The sequence below is a fragment of the Poecilia formosa genome, unplaced genomic scaffold, assembly GCF_000485575.1.
Source record: "Poecilia formosa unplaced genomic scaffold, Poecilia_formosa-5.1.2 Scaffold94, whole genome shotgun sequence".
Lineage (NCBI taxonomy): Eukaryota > Metazoa > Chordata > Actinopteri > Cyprinodontiformes > Poeciliidae > Poecilia > Poecilia formosa.
In genome coordinates, this window is record NW_006800033.1 from 868,918 (window position 1) to 887,119 (window position 18,202).

General features: G+C 39.1%; 3 protein-coding genes across 4 annotated transcripts in view; all 3 read right to left on the reverse strand.

Moving 5' to 3' along the window:
• aclya (ATP citrate lyase a) overlaps window positions 1–6,513 on the reverse strand; it is an 18,389-nt gene extending 11,876 nt beyond the window's left edge. Inside the window, exons 1-7 of one of the 2 annotated variants that reach the window (XM_016674387.1) lie at window positions 6,407–6,513; window positions 6,207–6,212; window positions 6,054–6,063; window positions 3,344–3,507; window positions 1,872–1,994; window positions 738–800; window positions 294–484 (exon numbers count right to left, since the gene is read on the reverse strand). In XM_016674387.1, coding sequence (XP_016529873.1) covers window positions 294–484; window positions 738–800; window positions 1,872–1,994; window positions 3,344–3,502 — 536 coding nt within the window. In that variant the 5' untranslated portion in view covers window positions 3,503–3,507; window positions 6,054–6,063; window positions 6,207–6,212; window positions 6,407–6,513. The remainder of the gene's footprint in view (window positions 1–293; window positions 485–737; window positions 801–1,871; window positions 1,995–3,343; window positions 3,508–6,053; window positions 6,064–6,206; window positions 6,213–6,406) is intronic. The other variant, XM_007558097.2, reaches the window with a different exon arrangement.
• Window positions 6,514–7,959: 1,446 nt separating this feature from the next.
• Window positions 7,960–12,316, reverse strand: cnp (2'',3''-cyclic nucleotide 3'' phosphodiesterase). Its single transcript, XM_007558099.2, has 4 exons — window positions 12,167–12,316; window positions 9,531–10,949; window positions 9,318–9,445; window positions 7,960–9,229 (listed from the first exon to the last, which is right to left on the reverse strand). The coding sequence occupies exons 2-4, from the start codon at window positions 10,921–10,923 to the stop codon at window positions 8,762–8,764; spliced, it is 1,989 nt and encodes a 662-aa protein (XP_007558161.1). The 5' UTR covers window positions 10,924–10,949; window positions 12,167–12,316; the 3' UTR covers window positions 7,960–8,761.
• A 1,246-nt stretch (window positions 12,317–13,562) lies between these two features.
• Window positions 13,563–18,106, reverse strand: odad4 (outer dynein arm docking complex subunit 4). The gene is made up of 11 exons (XM_007558100.2): window positions 17,924–18,106; window positions 17,711–17,842; window positions 17,465–17,618; window positions 17,300–17,361; window positions 16,121–16,265; window positions 15,729–15,938; window positions 15,427–15,634; window positions 15,247–15,333; window positions 14,967–15,163; window positions 14,682–14,782; window positions 13,563–14,591 (listed from the first exon to the last, which is right to left on the reverse strand). Exons 1-11 carry the CDS (start codon window positions 18,050–18,052, stop codon window positions 14,460–14,462), a joined length of 1,557 nt encoding a protein of 518 aa, XP_007558162.1. The 5' UTR covers window positions 18,053–18,106; the 3' UTR covers window positions 13,563–14,459.
• Between the last annotated feature and the right edge of the window lie 96 nt (window positions 18,107–18,202).

Genomic DNA, 18,202 nt, shown 5'->3' on the forward strand with positions numbered 1-18,202 from the left:
AAAATGAACGTGCTTTGAATGTTGCTGGGACACAAAGAAAGGCTGTGGGTGGAGACTGATCGAAGAAAGGCAGAGCCGAGGAGGAAAATGTCATTTGTTTAATGGAGCCACACACTCATTTGTTCCTCCTCCCTGGCATTTACTCCTAATGTGAGTGTGTTGGTCGTCCATCCATTTTTATTTCTTTTTTTTTTACCCTTGCACACAATAGTTGTAATAAATTTTAGAGTAGAGTAATGGAATTATTTATTAAATCCAGATTGTTATATTCATTGGTATTTTTTCATACTTACGCTTTCTTGTCATTGGGAGCCTTAGTCAGCAGTTCTCTCTTCACCTGATCTTCACTGATCTTTTCATCCACCCCAATTAGCAGCTTTTGTGCCTTGGCGTCCACGTCTCCGACATCCACCCCTCCCTCGTGGTGAAACAGGACGTAGTCTCCCTCTCGGGCAGCATAAATGCACACGTAGAACTCCTCTGTCTGAAGGACAGAATAGACTGCAAATAAAAATACCGTTGTCTGACAACAAAGACATTTCTGTGGAACAGCAGAAAAGTGACAGGCAAAAACAGCAAATAGATCAAATAAAAAAAAATAAAGAATAAAAATTCTGATGGATGAAGTTTTGGAAGAATTTCATCTGGGACATTTGTTGAATTTTGACATGAAAAATGTGTGGGATTCCTGATTTAGGCAGTCAAAAAGAGTCACGGGTCCAAGATGGCTGGCTTACCTGCTTATGAGGAACAAATGGCTCTATAAGGAAGTTTTTGAGAATGCCTTTTGCTTTTCCCACCTGTAAACCAGCAACAGAACTAAATTAATGCACTGACACAAATTCTCTGTGATTCTAAAATAACTAAGGCGTTTTTACAGACTAAATAATACATGTTTGATCTCTTTATTTGTTTTCAGAATGGAGTAAAGTAACCAAAATCTAACACTTGACTGAAGGAAATTGACATTATAAAGAAAAAAAAAGAAAAAACCAGAAAAACTTGTCATGTAGAGCCACAGGCACATTTCATTTGGTGGAAGGCGTCATGGCTCCTGTTAAAGGCCAACAGGCAAAAAAGCCTAATGAGGGACTGAATGAGAGAAGCAAAGAGAGAAAGAAATGCCATTTCAAATAATACAGCGAAAAGAGGAAGTGGATGATCAAAAAAAAAGGATAGAAGATTGAAAACCTCACATGGGACCTGAAGCCCAGACAGATAAATGAGGTGCCTCAGAGTGAAAACAGAATGCAAATTATCATAAATGAATGTCAGCTGTAAACAAGAGCCATAATTTGCCAACTTTATTGAAAAATACTGAAAATTCAAAATTAAAACCCAGCTGGGCCAAATATAGAGTATTGTAGAAGTCTAGGGATGTATGATAAACATGATAAAACCCAACATGCTCTTCACAACACAACATTTATTCTGATTTACTGCCACTGACAGTTTCATCGGATCTGTGAGGAGACTCTACAGTCTGACGGCGGCTGGGCAAAAACACTCTCCTTTATTTATCCGTGAAACAACCTATTCCCTAAATAGACCCGTCTTGGTTTATGAGGCAGAGCAGCATCTCAGAGCTACATTGATGGACCGACTACTGCTTCAGCGGCAGAGCTCGCCTCAGCTGACTGGACTGATTTAATACCTGCGCACAAACACACATCTGTTCAAATATGAATCCAACCGATAGCATGGATACTAAATTGGAAAATGTGCTCATGTAATACAGGGATGGTAGACAAGGAAAGAAGAAGAAGAAAGGCATAGTAGAAAAATTGATGGGTGAGAGTTAAAGGAGTATGTTTAAGTGGAGATAATTATGAGAAATGGTGGAAAGGTTTAAGTACGGGTGCGTGACGTACCATTGTCTCTTTCATAAGGCGTGGCTTGAGCCACTCTTTGACCCCGTTCAGGTCCAGATTGACGCCGACCAGACCGAGCTTCCCTCTCCTCTTAATCAGCTGGTCTGGCTTCACAACGAGCCTCTGCAGGAGGAAAACAAAACAATATGGATGCAGGGAGCAAGCATCAGCACTGATGTTGTAGCATCATAAACGCTAAATAGTCGGAACTATTAAAAAAAAAACTCACCGAAGAGGCAAATTTAATAGAATAAATCTTTAAATACCCAAGGATTCAAACGTAGTTGTCATACGAACACGTTTAAAATCGAACAAGGAATTTTCTTTATTCTCTGATCTAATAAAGCAGTAAAGTCCAATTTCCAGAGATCCATCTGACTCTATTCTTCTTTTATTTCCCCCAATATTACAATGTTCCCTCCATATTCTGTGAGTTTTAGCATCTAAACATTTCAAACTTGCTTTAACCATATCCAAAACTTCATTTGTGACCTTTCAGCTGTGTTTCTTTGTCTTCACGATGCTGTTTGTTTACTAATGTTCTCCAGCAAACCTCAGAGGCCTTAACAGAGCAACTAGATTAAGTTGCACACATGTCGACATGCTAATTAGGCGACTTTTGGTTGCTGTTGATTTTATTTAGAAGCATCAGAGTAAGTAAGTAGCTGAGATAAAAGTTTTGTTAATTATTAAACTAAAATAGACCTAAGACTCAATTTTTGTAAGTGTGTTATAGAATAAGAGCACAGAAACGCATTAACTCACGCGGCTCACAAAAAAAATATCACTCAATTATCAAGAAACATTTTCTTCCAAAGTTCAAAATTAAACCTAAACTGCACATGATGTAAATACAAACTTAGACTATATGTCCACACCAATCCAGCCCACCCACCTTCTCTTCTAAGTTAAATACAGAGAATGACGTCTGACAGTGGAGTCATTACTATCTGGGTGCTTGGCACTGAGCAGAGGAAGAGACGTTTGAGGGTGAAAGTTAATGTGATTTCTTAATCAATTCTAGCAGAGCTGGCATCTCCGTGGATCTGCCCTCTGCATCCTCCTTCCACCTTCCTGATAAAATCCTTCAGTCGTGAGGGAGGTACAGGAAGGATGACCTTTTTACTCTAGATAAGTAACCATGTAATTAAATTAGCTTGAATAAAGAGCTAGTGACAGTTTTGCTGAGAGGATCGGCCAAGGAGAGGAGGAGAAATCATTCATACTCGGCTATGGAGGTAAAGTGGGGATTTCTCTCCAGTTCCACTAACAGAGCTGAGGCATTACTCTCTTCTCTGTGATTTCAGCTAATGAGCACCAAGTGACCACTCTGCTGTCAGCCTGAGTAATTGTCTCCATAAAGCGGAGATCGCTCTCCAGCGTTCCCACATTTATGCTCCAGACGTTTAATCGTCCAAAGAAAAACCGTCGTCTGCGTGTATGTTAGTTCAAACGAGCTCCTGCTGTCTCACCTCTGTGAGCAGCCATGGGTGTTCCTGCGTCAGCCGCTGAAAGTCCGTCTCGGTTGTCACGTTGGCGTAGCGGAACCTGTTCTGGACTGGCGCCGACGTGCAGATGTACTTGTAGAGATACTCCTTCCCCGTCTGCTCTGAGATGGCTTTGGCCGACATGACTGGCGCAGAGAGGGGTGGACGGGAAGACAAACGGATAAATAATGAGATAAAGACAGAGGTGCACAGAGGCTTTGTGGATAGGAATTTTTTATACTACATTAACAGAAAATGTATGCGAGGTTACCTGTCTTTTTTTTCTGTCCGAATTACCAGACATTTTAATAGCAAAACTGCAGGAATATAGCTCAAAAAATGTGTTCTGTCTGGGATAAAATCCTCAAAAATAGAGAGAAAAGTGAAATAAAATGCAGAATCAGAAACACTGGAAACCCACATTGTTTGTGGAAAAAAGCCACATCTGATGCAGGCTGATACAAATTCCCTAATCTGTTGACGTTCATGCGATGTCGCAGAGATGTTACTACAACAATGTTTACAGTGCATAGGGAGCAAACAAACAAACAAACAAAAAAACACAAAACAAATTTAATCTAACATCAACAATTATTCCAAAACTAACATAAAAAAGCACCATGTCGCTAAAGCAGAACCCATGAAATGTTTGTCTGTGCGCTCCTGCTAGAGGCTGGAAATATCATATTTTAGTTCCTGAAAAAAAAAAAAAAAAAAAAAACAATTTGCTTTTATAACGTCACAGTCAAAACAAATTCTGAAATGCTGAAAAGTTCAAAGTTAAAAAATGATGGTCTATTTGCCTTTACCAAGACATACATTCGCACATTCCTAGTAAACGAAACAACCCAATTGAACGTCCAGCTGCTGCATCGTTATTCAGCTGCATGTGCTGTGCAGGTGTTTTCCCTGGCATGTAAAGTTAGATATCTGAAATCTAAATGTAACAGTACCTCATTGTTACACGCAAAGCATGAATAGACATAGCTAAAAAAACAAAATTATTTACATATTTTCCTTTGTGTCATCATGAATCTGGCAACAACCAGACAATGGACTTACTAAAGCGGAATCTAACGTGATCAGCCGGCCTTTGTTTGGTCTTTTGGTGCTGCTGAGGCGATGGGTGGATATTTGCCTGTTAAACAGTCACATCCTGCTGAGGCTTCAGCAGCTACACATCTCCACCCTGTAAGAGCTCGAGCCGATCTGACGTGAACCATTTTAACACCACAACACTGAAATCATGCAGGTCAGACAACTTATGATTAGTTGCTTTTGGCACCCTGTTTATTTCAGCTTGTGACGCAAGTAAAATGAAACACAAAATCAATAACCAGTAAAAGCATCTATAAATCTTACTGCCGAGCGGGTGAAGATGTGACCTTTGAACTTTGCGCATACGTTTCGACCGCTGGCATAAAGTTTCCAACCTTCATGCGTCATAGCAGCACTGCAGTTTCAATTTCGTAAAAGCTGAACGTGCAGTGAAGTCGAGCATTAAAAATTTTAAGTCTCCCAACAAGGTGAAGGTCAGACACAACATGAATTATACTTTTAGGAATCCTAAACGCCGACCAGTTTACTTTGCAGCATAAAAATATGTAGGTATTACACTGGAAATACTCTTATTGCTTCAAGGTTGGATCAGCTTTGACTTTATATTAAATTTAACAAATTATATAATTCGATAATTAATATGGATACATTAGTTATTCTTCAAGCTTTCCTTCTGTAGGCTGTGACCTGAAAGCTAAAAAAACGAATCATTTTTTTAAAATTATTCATTAAATGCATAAAAAAACTATTAAAAAAAGGATTCTTGTACATTCAACAACCAGATACAATCTTTGACGAAATATGCAATTTAAGTTCTTTAATCGATTCAGTAAAAATGAGGTGCCTTTGCATTGATGTGTATATTTGCATATTAAGAATATCATATGCTTTCATTTTCTGTTGGATTGAAAACATCTATCTCTATCTGGGAACCTGCAGCACTGTTTTCCTGCTAAATGTAATTTATGAAATAAACCAAAAAGTATACATATGTTATGTGTATAGCTTGAGTTTACAAAATCTAAATTCCTATGCTACTATATGTCACTAAACCCGTGTCACATATGCTATAAATCAGCTGTGAAACTTTCACAATTATGTTAAGGCTATTGTAATAATCATATTTTGGAGTCGCTGTCAATATCTGATAAATCTGCCAGGAATTTTTTTATTTATTTATTTTTTTTACCTTTTTACTCACCATAAATCTGTGATTAATCTGACCTACTAGGTTCCCAAGGCCATTAGATATGTTATCACGATAGATATGTTTTACTTACTTATAAGGGCTGCACTAATTAGCAGCTCCAAAGGCTGGCAACCATCTCTTTCTATGCATTTCATTAGGCTGAAAGCCCTGATGCCTACTCTCAAATGTCCCCTCTCCTCTGCAGCTCTGGCAGGCATTTCTTAAATGGATTAACATGACAGCCAAGGACCGCTCTCGTTATTGATCGCTGTTGTTCCAGAGTCACCACAGGATGGGTTCCAGGCCAGGATGATGTTTAATCCAAAACTGGGTTTTCATTCATCTTGCAATTTATTCTCTGTACCTGGGCTGTCAGAGGGAAAAAAATATATCACTGCTGCACAGCCAAAATAACACAGGTACAAATGGCAGACAGTAATAGTGTCTCTCAAAACGGGATGATGGATGGTTGGAGAAGATGCACAAAAAGAAACGATGCTCAAGAAAAGAAATGCCCCAACAAACTTGTCCAGGGAAAGCTGTGTGGTGGTGGTGGAGAGGGGGGGGGTGAGTCAGGCACCGTTTCAACTGATTTAATCAACTTGTTTCATTAGTTTGCAAAAACAAACAAAACAAAAAGCAAACACACACACACACACACACACACACACACACACACTGCATAAAGTAAATTCGCTTTAAATCTGGTTTAATGTATTTTCTTAAAAAAAACAACAACCTTGAAGGACACTGAAATACAGAGCAAATGCAGATTTAAATTTCACTGTTCAAAGTTTTACCTTGCTTTCTTTCTTTCACTGTTGTAGACGTGAGCTGTGGGTGGACGTGTGGAGATCCTCAGCAGTGTTGCTCCACTCTCCGCCAGAGGAACCTGTCTGGTCTGAGAATAAAGCTTGTTGTCAGTTTTCTCCCTCTACCTCTCTCCTCATAGCCTTAGCTGAGGTTTCCTGGCTTCTGATTGGCTCATTCCACCAGCCTGTGTTGTTGCATTCACATACTGTAGGAAATTTTATAGCAACGCAAATATTTTAGTTGGGAGCTTTTACATGAAATAAATGTAGATTACGTGAAAACCAATAGGCATAAAAGCACTTGTTTCATTTTTAATCTTAGGATTCAATACATTTGTATTGTTCGATTTCGCAACTGATAGCTTGTGTCTTTCAATAAACTGTAATATTATCGAAAACTTCTTTAATTTCAGAAATTCGGTTCAAAATGTGAAGCTTATTGGAAATGGATTCCTTAAACAAAGAGACACATTTCAAGCATTTAAATTCGGACGAATTTAAATGCTTGAAATGTGTCTCTTAATACAAACTAAAAATATCCCGACAGCTCCTCATATAATCCCTGTGGAAGCTACACTGGAACTTAAACAGCTGAGATTCTTTCCCTATGCTCCTTTTTCAGAATTTGCTTGTCTTTATTAAGGCTGATGAAGGCATTCTGAACAGGCCATGGCAATATTATATAATTATTTTTTTCTAAATGGCTTTATACGGCTTAATTTTCAGAGAAATTGAAATTTAGGATTCATTAGCTGTCTGCATAACTATCAGAACCACCTGGATGCTATTAACGAGTTATTTAAGCTTTCTGATGTAAAATTGAGATTTTTTTTAGATGAAATACATATTTTACATACACATTTCTCTCCAAATTTATTTCTAGGCTAAATTAAACTCAATGTATTGCATTGGAGTTTTATGCTAGCTTTTACAAATTAATCAAATTATTCTTTACATTTTGAAATAATTCAAAAGTTTGATTTTGCTTTACGATGTTGGTTCTTTCATTAAAGTTACGGTAATAGCCTAAATTTTAATCAGTATTTTTACAATCTCCAAAATTTTAAATTGCTTCTGCAGAAAAAAAATACATAAATGTCAGAGTACATGAAGATAACGTACAAAATAACCCCCTGCTCGGTTTGATTGGTCTTCTTTGCCACCTGTTCACTACCTTCATACACAAGCGTTTACCATTTTCGCAATTTAAGTCTGAAGTCAATAGCGTATTGTAGGACACATCCTTGGCCTAGAATTGACCTAAGCGCTTGCATCACAGGTAAAACTCAAGGACTCATACAAAAATAAAAACGTCTGAAGAAGCAAGTTGGAAATATACGTAAAACATCTCGTACCCAAAATACTTTCATATTGTATGAAAAGCTTCTCGAACAGAAATCCTTCTAGCTTCTTTCCCACGGTTTGTTAGTGCCATCTGCTGGCTTATTCTTCCAAGTGCAAGTGCACAAAGTAAATTTTCATCTGCAGGTAAAATTGTTCAGTGTGTGAGGCATAAAAATCTATTAACTGCACTCAGACTGTTACAGCAAAGCATGTTTCTCTTTATTGAGTGTACAAAACAAGTGCAAAAATAGTGATTCATAAGAGCTACACAAAGTAGGACTTCAGGAAAATTACAGTTACAGCCTACAAACCAAAGAGCAGGACATGGAAGTACTCTTCAAAGAGGATTGCGCAGTAGAAAAGATTGCAAAACATTGGCTTAGATTCACAGCATTTCATAAGCAACAAATGCAAGCTGCTGAAAAAAAAAAGCCAACTTTATCAGCATTCTCTCTCTGAAGCTAAGCACAGGCCAGAGATTTACAAGGAAGAATCCCTACAACTGACATTGAATCTAACACTTAATATGTAACTTTGGTCCAGAAGCTAATCACCATTACTTCCTAAGCTGCACAAACACACATACTGTAGAATTATGAAACTACAGCAAAGGAAACAGAGCTATGTTTAGCACATTAATCCAGTAATTTATGGAAAACAAACCAGCGATGCATGCAATCAGTATCTAGTGTGAACATTGGCCTATGTAGAAGAAAGCCTAGGTTTTTAAATGCAGTGTGGGGCTGTGGAAGGAGGCTATCCTAGGAGAAACTGCAGCTAACAGGACAGTGTGATGAAAAAACAAAATACTGAACCAATAACGTGCCCAACTCTAAGGCATCTTGGGTTGTGGTGCAAATCAACATTATAAAGGCACATCGTTTGTGGATTTAGTGTGGCTACAAGTGAAGCCCTCAATGCTGCACAAACACCAATCTTTCATAAAGTAAGCCTAAGTTTTAATTCACCAACCACACCCCCTGACACAACCGTTTTCATCTACAGAATAGCACACTTCTTCACCTTTTTCTTTTCTGGTTCTTTTTTAGGTGACTGCTGCTGCTGCTCCTCCTGCTCCTTGCGTCCGTAGAAGCTGGAGAAGCAAGCCGCAGCACAGATTGGCTCTCTGAGGCCAAGCATCCACCTTCCTTCACCGTAATATCGCAGCGAGCCGAGCTCCATCTCTTCGACCACCTCGCCTTGAGGCAGGGTTAGGATTTGGAGCAGATCTAAGCCCGTCTGAACCGGCTCCACATCCTTCGCACAACCCAGCGTAATGTGGGCACGGCTTCCGACAGGCAGAGACGCGGATCCGGGAACATCTGCCTCAGACTCCTTTTCTGTATCCGCTGGCCAAAGCTTGAGCTGCTCATCGGTGAGGCACACTCTGGCACCAACGGTGCGAGGGGTGACGAAGAGAGCAGTCAGCGACAGCTCGAACACAGAGCCGTAGCACTTCTTAACCACCTGGAGCATTCACAAGGAAAGTAGCACAAGATTAACGCCAAACACAAATATTTCTCGCAGTTATATGAAGTTAAAAGTTGTTTCTTACTGGATTCTTTGCATACTCGCTCGCACCGTCTGCTTTCCCATAGTCACAGAACTTTGTAGTGCAGTGGAGGATTCCCTTGGTCTCAAAGTACTGCTCCAGATCCACCTCCTTCTCAGGTTGTTCTGTGACTGAAATTCAGAGAAAAATTATTTTATTTGGAATAAAAAAAACACCAAAAATAATAATCTTAAAGCCAGTTTTACTGACACTCACAGTCAGCAATGTGTTTTTTGAAGCCTTCCAGGGTGTCCAATGTTTTCAAGAAGTCCATTGCTGTGCATCCGACCTTGTCCTGTACTGAGGAGAAAAGAAACCAGCCGAAATAAAGAGGAAGGGATGTTTCATTGAGTGGACCCTTCATTGCATCCAGGTGGGCCTCCTCTAGTCCACGGCCAGTCTTCTTTTTCAGCTGACTCAAGTCTCTGCTCCATTCGGTTTGTGGCTCCAAGAAGATGGCGACAAGATTGTGTTCCTCTGCAATCTCTCCCAGGCTGGCAAGTCGATCGTGGGTGTGGTTGGTATCATCCACCACGATCAGCACAGAGGATGCCGCCCCGTCACAGCAGCGAGCCACTATAGCATCATCCAGAGCTTTGTACCCTTCAGCAGAGGGATTTTCAGGCTTTATGTTGTGGTCATCAGCACAGAAAACAGAACACTGGTCTTTGTAGGCGTCTGCTATAGCGCGTGCCAAAAAGCTTTTGCCACTTCCAGGAAGGCCCCTGAGGACAATAAGCGTGCGAGAAATTCGTAGGGCATCTTTCGTTTCCTCGTGTTCCAGGAGGGCAAAAGACAGCGAGTTGGGAGCAGGAACGGGATCTTCCTCCTTTTGAGGCTCTGGTTCTTTCTGCACAGATTTGACAGCTTCAGCTTCTACTGTCGGTTCCTCAGGAATAGCAGATTCAGACTTGACAGGTTCCTTCTGGGTTGGGGCAGGTTCCCCACTTTCGCCCAATGGCACTTTCTCCATTGCTGCTTCTGCCAACTTTTCAGGTGAAGCTTCAGTTACCACAACCGTTTCGGCAGCTGCTTCTTTTTCTATCTTTGTCTCCACTGCAGTGGGCATTTCATCCTCAGTCTTTGCTTGTTCTGGTTCTGTCTCTTTGCTGGGTGGCTGGGTTTCAATTGGCTTCTCCACAGCTGATTCGGGTAGAGTTTCTGCCGGTTTGGGCACAGTTTTCTGTTGTGGTAGAGATTCTGCTGGTTTCTCTGGCTCTGGTCCAGGGGTGGTCTCTGCCAGTTGAACTTGCACAGGCTCTGCAATATTCTCTGGCACAGGTTGCTGTTCTAAAACTGCAGCTGGGTCAGAGACCTTTACTGATGACTCTGCTGATTCTACTGGTGCCGCTGCGTGGGGCACCGACTCCTCTTCTGGCTTTTCCATGTTGCTTTCTTTATTTTCCTGCGTCACATTTTCTACCACAACTGGTTTTTCCGTTTCTTGGCTTTTCACCACCAGCTGGTCAACCTCTTCCACAGCAGCTGGTGGATTCTCAGGCTCTGTGGGTTGCTCCATTGCTTCTAGTTTTGCCTCTTGTTCCATTACTGTCTCCTCTTCATTTTGAGTTGCTGGCACATCTAAAACCTCTCTTTTGTCTGTATCCATGATTGGTTTTGCAAACAACCAGGTACCTTAAAGACAGATAAAATCAAAGCATTTAGGTTTACACAACATTTGGAAATGAAATTAATTCATGTAGGGATATTCAAGGAAACGACCTGAAAGACAAAGTAATTGAATATGGCTATAATGTTAGTTCTGTAAGCCAATACACTGGTCAAACAGGAAGTTCCTCAGTATCAGAGTTTTAAAAAGTGAAGCAATAAAGATAAATAGCTTTTATAATTCAAATCTTCAGAGATCATGCAATTATATAGAATAATATTTCCTTCACACTTTAATACAACCTCAAAGCTAGGTTTTGCTTTATTGTGGCCTTTTTCGGTTCAGTTTTGCATGCGGAAGAAGTGAAAGCACCAAATTAGTTATTCAAATTTATATTTACATTTATGCAAGTCAGTAAGTCCTTAGTTAAACGGTCCAGAGAAAGAAAGAATGACTGTACTGAGTTTGCACAGAAACGTGGGCTGCCTGAAACCTTGCCAGCAAACAGATAATGGCTAATTAAAGAAACGTGGTATTAATAAAAAAAAAAAAAAAAACAAAAAACAAAACTGGACAGCTTTAACCGAGTTTAGCTTTACGACGCCAATGGAAAGAATATGGTAAACTGTATTGAGGCAACCAGAAAGAGGAAGAGTTAAACCGAAGTGAATGCAACAACAAAGCAATTGCCTAACGTCAATCCCCAGGTTTTCCCCCAAAACGAACAACTAAATTGAAGACTTTAAAGACAAATACAGAACTATGTAGTTTTTGGGGGCGGGGGGGTTTCGGAAGAGTAGCAGAAATGGCTAAAGTTACCCTTTTGTTTAAACTGTAAACCAAACCACACATCTGTTTGAGCATAAAGCATTGTTGTTTTTAATATTAAATGTCGAAGAAGGCATCAAAATGAAGTTAAATGCTTATTTAAACAGTTAAAACTGGTAGGTTGTAGACTAAAAAGCTTTATGGAACACGTTTTGGTCAGGCAGACGGGGAGTGGCGTGCACCCTCACATTAGCACGCCAGACAAAAACAGTTTAACCCCCCACCCCACCTCTTAATTAATCTGCCTGCAACACCACCAGCACCATATTTTAACACATTTAACAGTAAACCGACGATAAGTCAAACTGTTCTATCTAAACATTTCTACAATAAAAACAAGAAAAGTGGCTTTTTTTTAATTTTTTTTTATTTTTTTACATAAACTGCGGATATTTTAGCCAACATATCAGCTTACCAGAAACGCTGCAGTGAAGCCAACTGTACTGCTGACCACGCGTTTCCCCCTTCTGAGCACAATGACACGGCAGCGTTGGACCCTGACACGAACACGCTCGTCTCTTCAAGGGGGAAAAAAAAAGAGAAAGAAACGGAAACTCCCGGGAACGCGCAAATGGGCGTGTCCCTGGTCACGCCCCTCTGGACCGGAAGAACAGTGAATTTATGCATCCATGATAATATTACTGTGGTTAGTTTAATCCGCAGTCTAAATTATAATTTAATGAACATGTTGTGTATTTCGGTAAAGTTAGAAAAATATAACTTCACCACACACGTTTTTTTGAGGTAGTAAAATATAATTCACAAAATTAAATCAAACCATTTTTAAAAAGAGTTTAAATACGGAAATGGTACACCTTTCATAAGGGCAGGTTGCTGAGAGGTCCGAAGCTGTCTTTTCAGATGAAAGTTAATTTTGCATTTTATTTTGAAATCTAAGTCCCAACCCTGGAAAAAGAGTGGTGAGGCACACATGGCTTGAGGTCCTGTAGGAAGATTCCACATTCAGTGGTGATTTGGGAATCATATAATTTGCTGCTTTTGGTCCACTGTGTTTTTCAAAGTTCTCAATTTGGGCAGCCATGTACCAGGAAATGGTAAATGTGTCCTTTTTGTGGAGAGGCTGATGTAACTTCAACCACATCGATGCAGTAATTCATGCAAAACAAGCTCCAACCAAGACTGCAAAGTACATGGAAATGCCTTTCAGTGGGTCAACATTTCTGTATGTAGAATTCAAATTCGAAGAAAAAAAAAAACAAAACAAAAAAACCTGAACCTGCACGAGTTTCCTCTTTTGGACTGAATTACTGAATAAAGTAGCTCTTTAGAACTAGGTCAATCAGAACAAAATACTTTCCATCGTAGTTATCTTTTAGTTTTAATTGAGTATTTGGTTTTAGATGACCGTAACTTATCTTAAAATGTGTTTGAAAAGACATCCAGCAGAATAAAACAAATCACAAATTTTTATTTTTGAAATATTTTAAAATTTATGTGCATTCTTGTGCATCTTATACACTGTTTCTGCTATTCTGTAGTACTCTCTGTCATTTATACAGCAGTTTATACAGCAGTTGTCAGTAATATAAATGCTGTTATCTCATATGCAAAGCTAAACATGTAAAACACAGCTCTTCTTATAAGTCCATCTCGCCGACACAAAGGATAGTTATTCTGGATACATACAAGGCCGTTTCTGTATTGAGCTCTGTATTTAGATTTGGTTGGATTACACAATACAACCAAAAAAGTGAAGTAAGTATTTCAACTTAGTGTATAATGTCCATTCTTCCGTCAGGGCACTGTGCTACCAGTTGTTTTTGTGGAAACATGTTGTGCAAGTTCTTTTTATAAGTTTATTTTTATTTGTTGTTGTGCATCATCTCTTTGTTTTTTATGCCTATGTTACATGAGTCAATAAACTCATAAACTCTTATTTATTTTATAAAAATAAATAAGTTTTATCACAGATCCTTCCTCCCAGCAGCTGTAAGATTCTACAAAAATTCCTACAATTATTTGCACACTTTTCCATATTCTTGTTAGTAGTCTGTCATTGTCGCACAAATGTACAGATTACAGTTTGTAAAGTTCTTTAATGAGTTCACTCAGTTTATACATATCATAGAATCAGGCTACCATGTTATTAATTTGATATATGTATCTCAATGCTTCCATTTCCCTGTCACTTTTATGCGAGCACAAATGAATTCCCCCAGTGAGAAAGAATAAGAAAAATTTCTATTCTAATTTATGTAAATTACACCGTTCTTATCTCAAAGCAGAGGGGAAAACTGGCACAAGCAGTGGATCATTCTGCCTGGCTCTATCTACTCAAGACCAAAGATGGGAAAAAAAGGGAAAAATATACTTCTTATAAACTATTTTTTTTCTTTTCCTAAGGTTCATGGAGCAAAAGGAAACCTAGAACAAACCAAGTCACTTAAAATACAAATGAAAAGAATAGTATCTGTCTCCCAAACATTTCTATTTAGACAATAATCTCCAGTACTTTACAGAGATATTACACAAAAAGAAATGAATGTAAGGAGCACTTTCCTATAAATCCCAATGAGGTGGGGGTCAAATTAACATTCTGAGCACTTCTTAATCAGGAACGATGCTCAGTGTTCAGTCTGATATCCTCACTGAATACAGTGCTTTACGAAGCTTTATTGTTGATGACAGGATTGTGAGCCCTTTGTTCCCAACATGACCAGAACAGTTCAATAATCACCACACTTTCCTCATTCTAGGGTCTCTGGTTTCTCATTGGCATCTTCCTCCTTCTCCTCCTCCTCCTCTTCATTCTCTTCATGTTCCTCATTTTCTGAGGACTGTTGCTGATTTTGCAGCTGTTCCTTTGCTTCATCAAGTGCCTAAAAGGAAAACAGTTGTCTGGTCAGAGATAAAAACAAAAATACTTTTAAATAAAATTAAGACAGAAAACATAAGACGACAAAAGAAACCTTTTGGATCGCATTCAGTGCCATGCCATCATTCTCAAGTTCAGCAAGGTTCAAAGCTTTCTCAAAGAAAGATACAGATGATTCAAAGTTTCCCAGTTTCACTAAAACAGCAGAAAAAAAGAAGAAAAAAACACAATGTGAAATCGCTTTAAACCATCATGCAAGGATTAAACCAACAACATTATCGCTTTTATTAGTTTAAAAAACAAACAAAACAAAACAAAAAGTCCTCAAATTTGGAAACTACTCCAAATGATCAAAATATAAAACAAAAAACGGAATTACATTCAGACTGTCCAACCAAAACGGTGGCTCTTAACTGCCACATATCGTCAAACATTTCCTCAGCCACAGCAATAGAACGTAGACCGTAGTCTCTGGCTTTCTTTGGATCATTGAGCTCTAGATAACAACAGCCGATCTCATGCAGCATCCAGGTATTCTCCAAACCTTCATGAATATAAGGAATCCTCTCTTCCCAGCTGAATCATGACAAAAAGAAATGCAGAAGAAACTGAATTTAGATGTTTTTAGAAGCATAGTGTGTAGTGTTTTCTATACTTACAACTCTATGGCTTTTTCAAACTGTTTAGTTTCTGCATAGATGCAACCTATGTTGGCCAGAGCCCTGGATATTGCATCTGGAACATCGCTGTGTATAAGAAAGATTAATAAACAATTGGACTCTTTCAAAAAAAAAAAAAAGCTGTGTTAACTCAAATTGTTTGGTTCTTCAGCTTCTCACCACTGTCTAGACAAATTCAGGTCATTCTCGTGATACTCCATTGCTTTATCAAGTTCTCCCAAGTCAAAATAAGCATGTCCCATGCAACTATGCAGAAAGCACATTATCTCATCTTTAATAGGGCAGTCTTGATCTGTCAATCCTTGAACCGTCTTGATTACGTCTTCTGTCTTGCAAAGACTGGCTTTTGTATTCCCTGCAGCCAGAGCTGCAATGACAGATGAAAACCAAAATAATTTTACACAAATACAAAAAAAGAAACACAGTGGTGAGCTACAGGTTGAACAAGAAGTATATCGTACAACGAGATATCTCGTCAAAGCTCTTTATGAGATACTGAGCCTTCCGAGTGTTTAGGCTCGGTTTGGGCGGTTTGGACTGACGACTCGTTTCTTTGGGGGAAATCGGTTTCTCTTGGCTCCAGAAGTCAGCGCAGTGATTGAGAGACGTGATGCAGTTCTTAAGGAGGTCTCCCATTCGTTCTCCATTCTTCGTCACTCCCTTAATCAAATCTGAGTAGGATTGTACAACAGCTTTTAAAGAATGTCGTTAGAAGGTGAAACATAAATGAAATTCAGTTTGAAGAAAATATAAAAGTGGATGAAAGCGCTACAAGTGGGCCAACAAAGGACTGACTTCTCCATAAAATAACAAATAGACAAATGCAAATGACAGTAGATAGGCAGATTTGCACCTTCATCTTTCAGAAGCTTCTCCAGAAATCCCTTGTGTTCGTAAAACCCTCCCAGTAGATGTCTGGTGGTCCTCTCATACTTCATGGCCACTGGACTCCTATCTTTTTTGGTCAGATTTTGAACAACAGCAATCGGCTGCTTCCTCTTTACCAGCAATTTATTGAAAAACAAAAAGGTAGGAAAATCAGTTTAAGCACAGATAACACAAAAGTCTCACACCATTCCTTTCTAAAATAACTGACTTCTATTAGTATAGGGAGGGTGTTGGACAAATTGGACACTAGAAAATAAGAAAATAGTGTTGAGAGTTATGTGTTTGCAACAGAAACAACTGTAAACTAGAACTGCACTCAGTTATAATGGGTCCCTTGCCCGACTGCAAGGTTCCTAGCCAGGTCGGGCGATTCTGGATTGTCAAAGGATTCTGGAAGATAGATATTAGTGATTAGAGATTTGCAAGTTGTTACATCCTGGAGGTGGCTGTCGAACAAAAATATAGCTAGTCAATGTCTAGCTAGTTGTTGAAAAAACTTTTTTTGTAGTTGGTGGCACAAAGGAAACTGTGGAATTTTTTATGGCTTCAAAATTATGGGCAATTTAATTTTGTAGCTACATGTGTAGCTACAAAATTAGCATATATTGCGCTAGATTTCATTTGTCTCAGAGTTGATCATAGGGGGTGAGACTGGTTTAGGCTAATGCAATTTTCATGGCTCTCTGGTGAAAAATATTCCAGACAAACAACTTTTGCACAATGGTTCATGTGTTACTCTGTTGGGTGCAGGTGAACGGCTATGCTTTACATTGGCCATCCATTCCCGCGGGCTTGCAACCCTAAATATTAAGATATTAGTGACAAATAACAGGGTAATTTTTTTTCCATTCATGCATATGGGGAGTTAAGGCTTTCTCAAAACAACACTGATCATTTCATGTTGCACAATGCAGAAGGTCTTCAGGAATCATTTGGAAATGACAAGGGATGAGGATGTGTTACATACCAAAGATGGAATTAAAGCCAGATGTATTGTGCACATCCTACTATGATGAACTGATTACACACACATTAAGGTTTTACTATTGAGGCTAATCTCACTAAAGTGATACCAAATAAGGTCAGTTCTTTGACACTGGATGGTAGGATCAGGACAAAATGCCAAATAATTAAAAACCCTTACGCCAATCTCTTCTTCAAGATATGACAGGTCTCCCATAACTTCCGGTTTGATAAAGGAACTACCTGTAGCAAAGTAGAGAGACATTCAAGAAGTTTATAATTTTAGTAAAATTAGTATTTTACTAAAATTATTCCAGAAAAACGAACGTAAACAGTCACTACTCACTGCCAACAGAGCCGATTATTGCCTCCTCTGCCTTATGGATCCCAAGCCTCCATCCTACCATTTGTGGACGAAGCTTTAGTCCTCTGCGGTAAAAAACCAGGGCAAATTCAAATTCACCCATGTAATATAAAGCCTCTGCTTTTTGGTACACTCCCTGAAAAAGAGAGAGACCAGGGCAAAGAAGGCTTCAAAGTTGAGCAAAAATACATAAAACGCCCGTCATGTTTGATTATAGGAAAAGTTTACCTCAGGAAAAAGTGGGTCCTCCGCGAGTGACGCTTCAGCATCTAGGAGAGCATTTCTAAACTGGCCCAACTGAATGTAACACTTTGATCGAGACACAAAGCATCTCTTCTCCTTAGGACTCAACTCAATGGCCTAAACAGACACAAAAACTAGGTCATATTTCAAACACTTCTTGAGAAGAGTTAGCATTAGCAGACTCAATATTTCACTTACCGCAGTAAAGCTGTTGAGAGCTTGTTTATAATTTCTTTTACGATACTTCCACTCACCGTCAGCCCTTAAGGCTGAAGTTTTACTCTTTAAAATGTCCTCTTCGGTGTAGTGCTTTTTTTTGCTTGCCATTTTTACGCCTTTTAACCAGTGAAGGCGTCAATAAACGGAAAGTTAAAAGAAAATGTATCCTAGCAACCACAAACAAGAGTAAGGAAGAAGGCGCCCCCTTGTGGCCTTTTTCCTATTCATTGCTACACCAACCTTAATATTATAGCATTC

Coding starts and splice junctions, on each gene's coding strand:
- odad4 (XM_007558100.2), bottom strand. CDS start 18,052: ATGGCAAGCAAAAAAAAGCACTACACCGAAGAGGACATTTTAAAGAGT. Junction 15,334..15,426: donor CTGAATTTGTCTAGACAGTG/GTGAGAAGCTGA, acceptor TCTTATACACAG/CGATGTTCCAGATGCAATAT. Junction 15,164..15,246: donor TTTGAAAAAGCCATAGAGTT/GTAAGTATAGAA, acceptor GTCATGATTCAG/CTGGGAAGAGAGGATTCCTT.
- cnp (XM_007558099.2), bottom strand. CDS start 10,923: ATGGATACAGACAAAAGAGAGGTTTTAGATGTGCCAGCAACTCAAAAT. Junction 9,446..9,530: donor CAAAAAACACATTGCTGACT/GTGAGTGTCAGT, acceptor TCTGAATTTCAG/TCACAGAACAACCTGAGAAG. Junction 9,230..9,317: donor GCGAGTATGCAAAGAATCCA/GTAAGAAACAAC, acceptor TGAATGCTCCAG/GTGGTTAAGAAGTGCTACGG.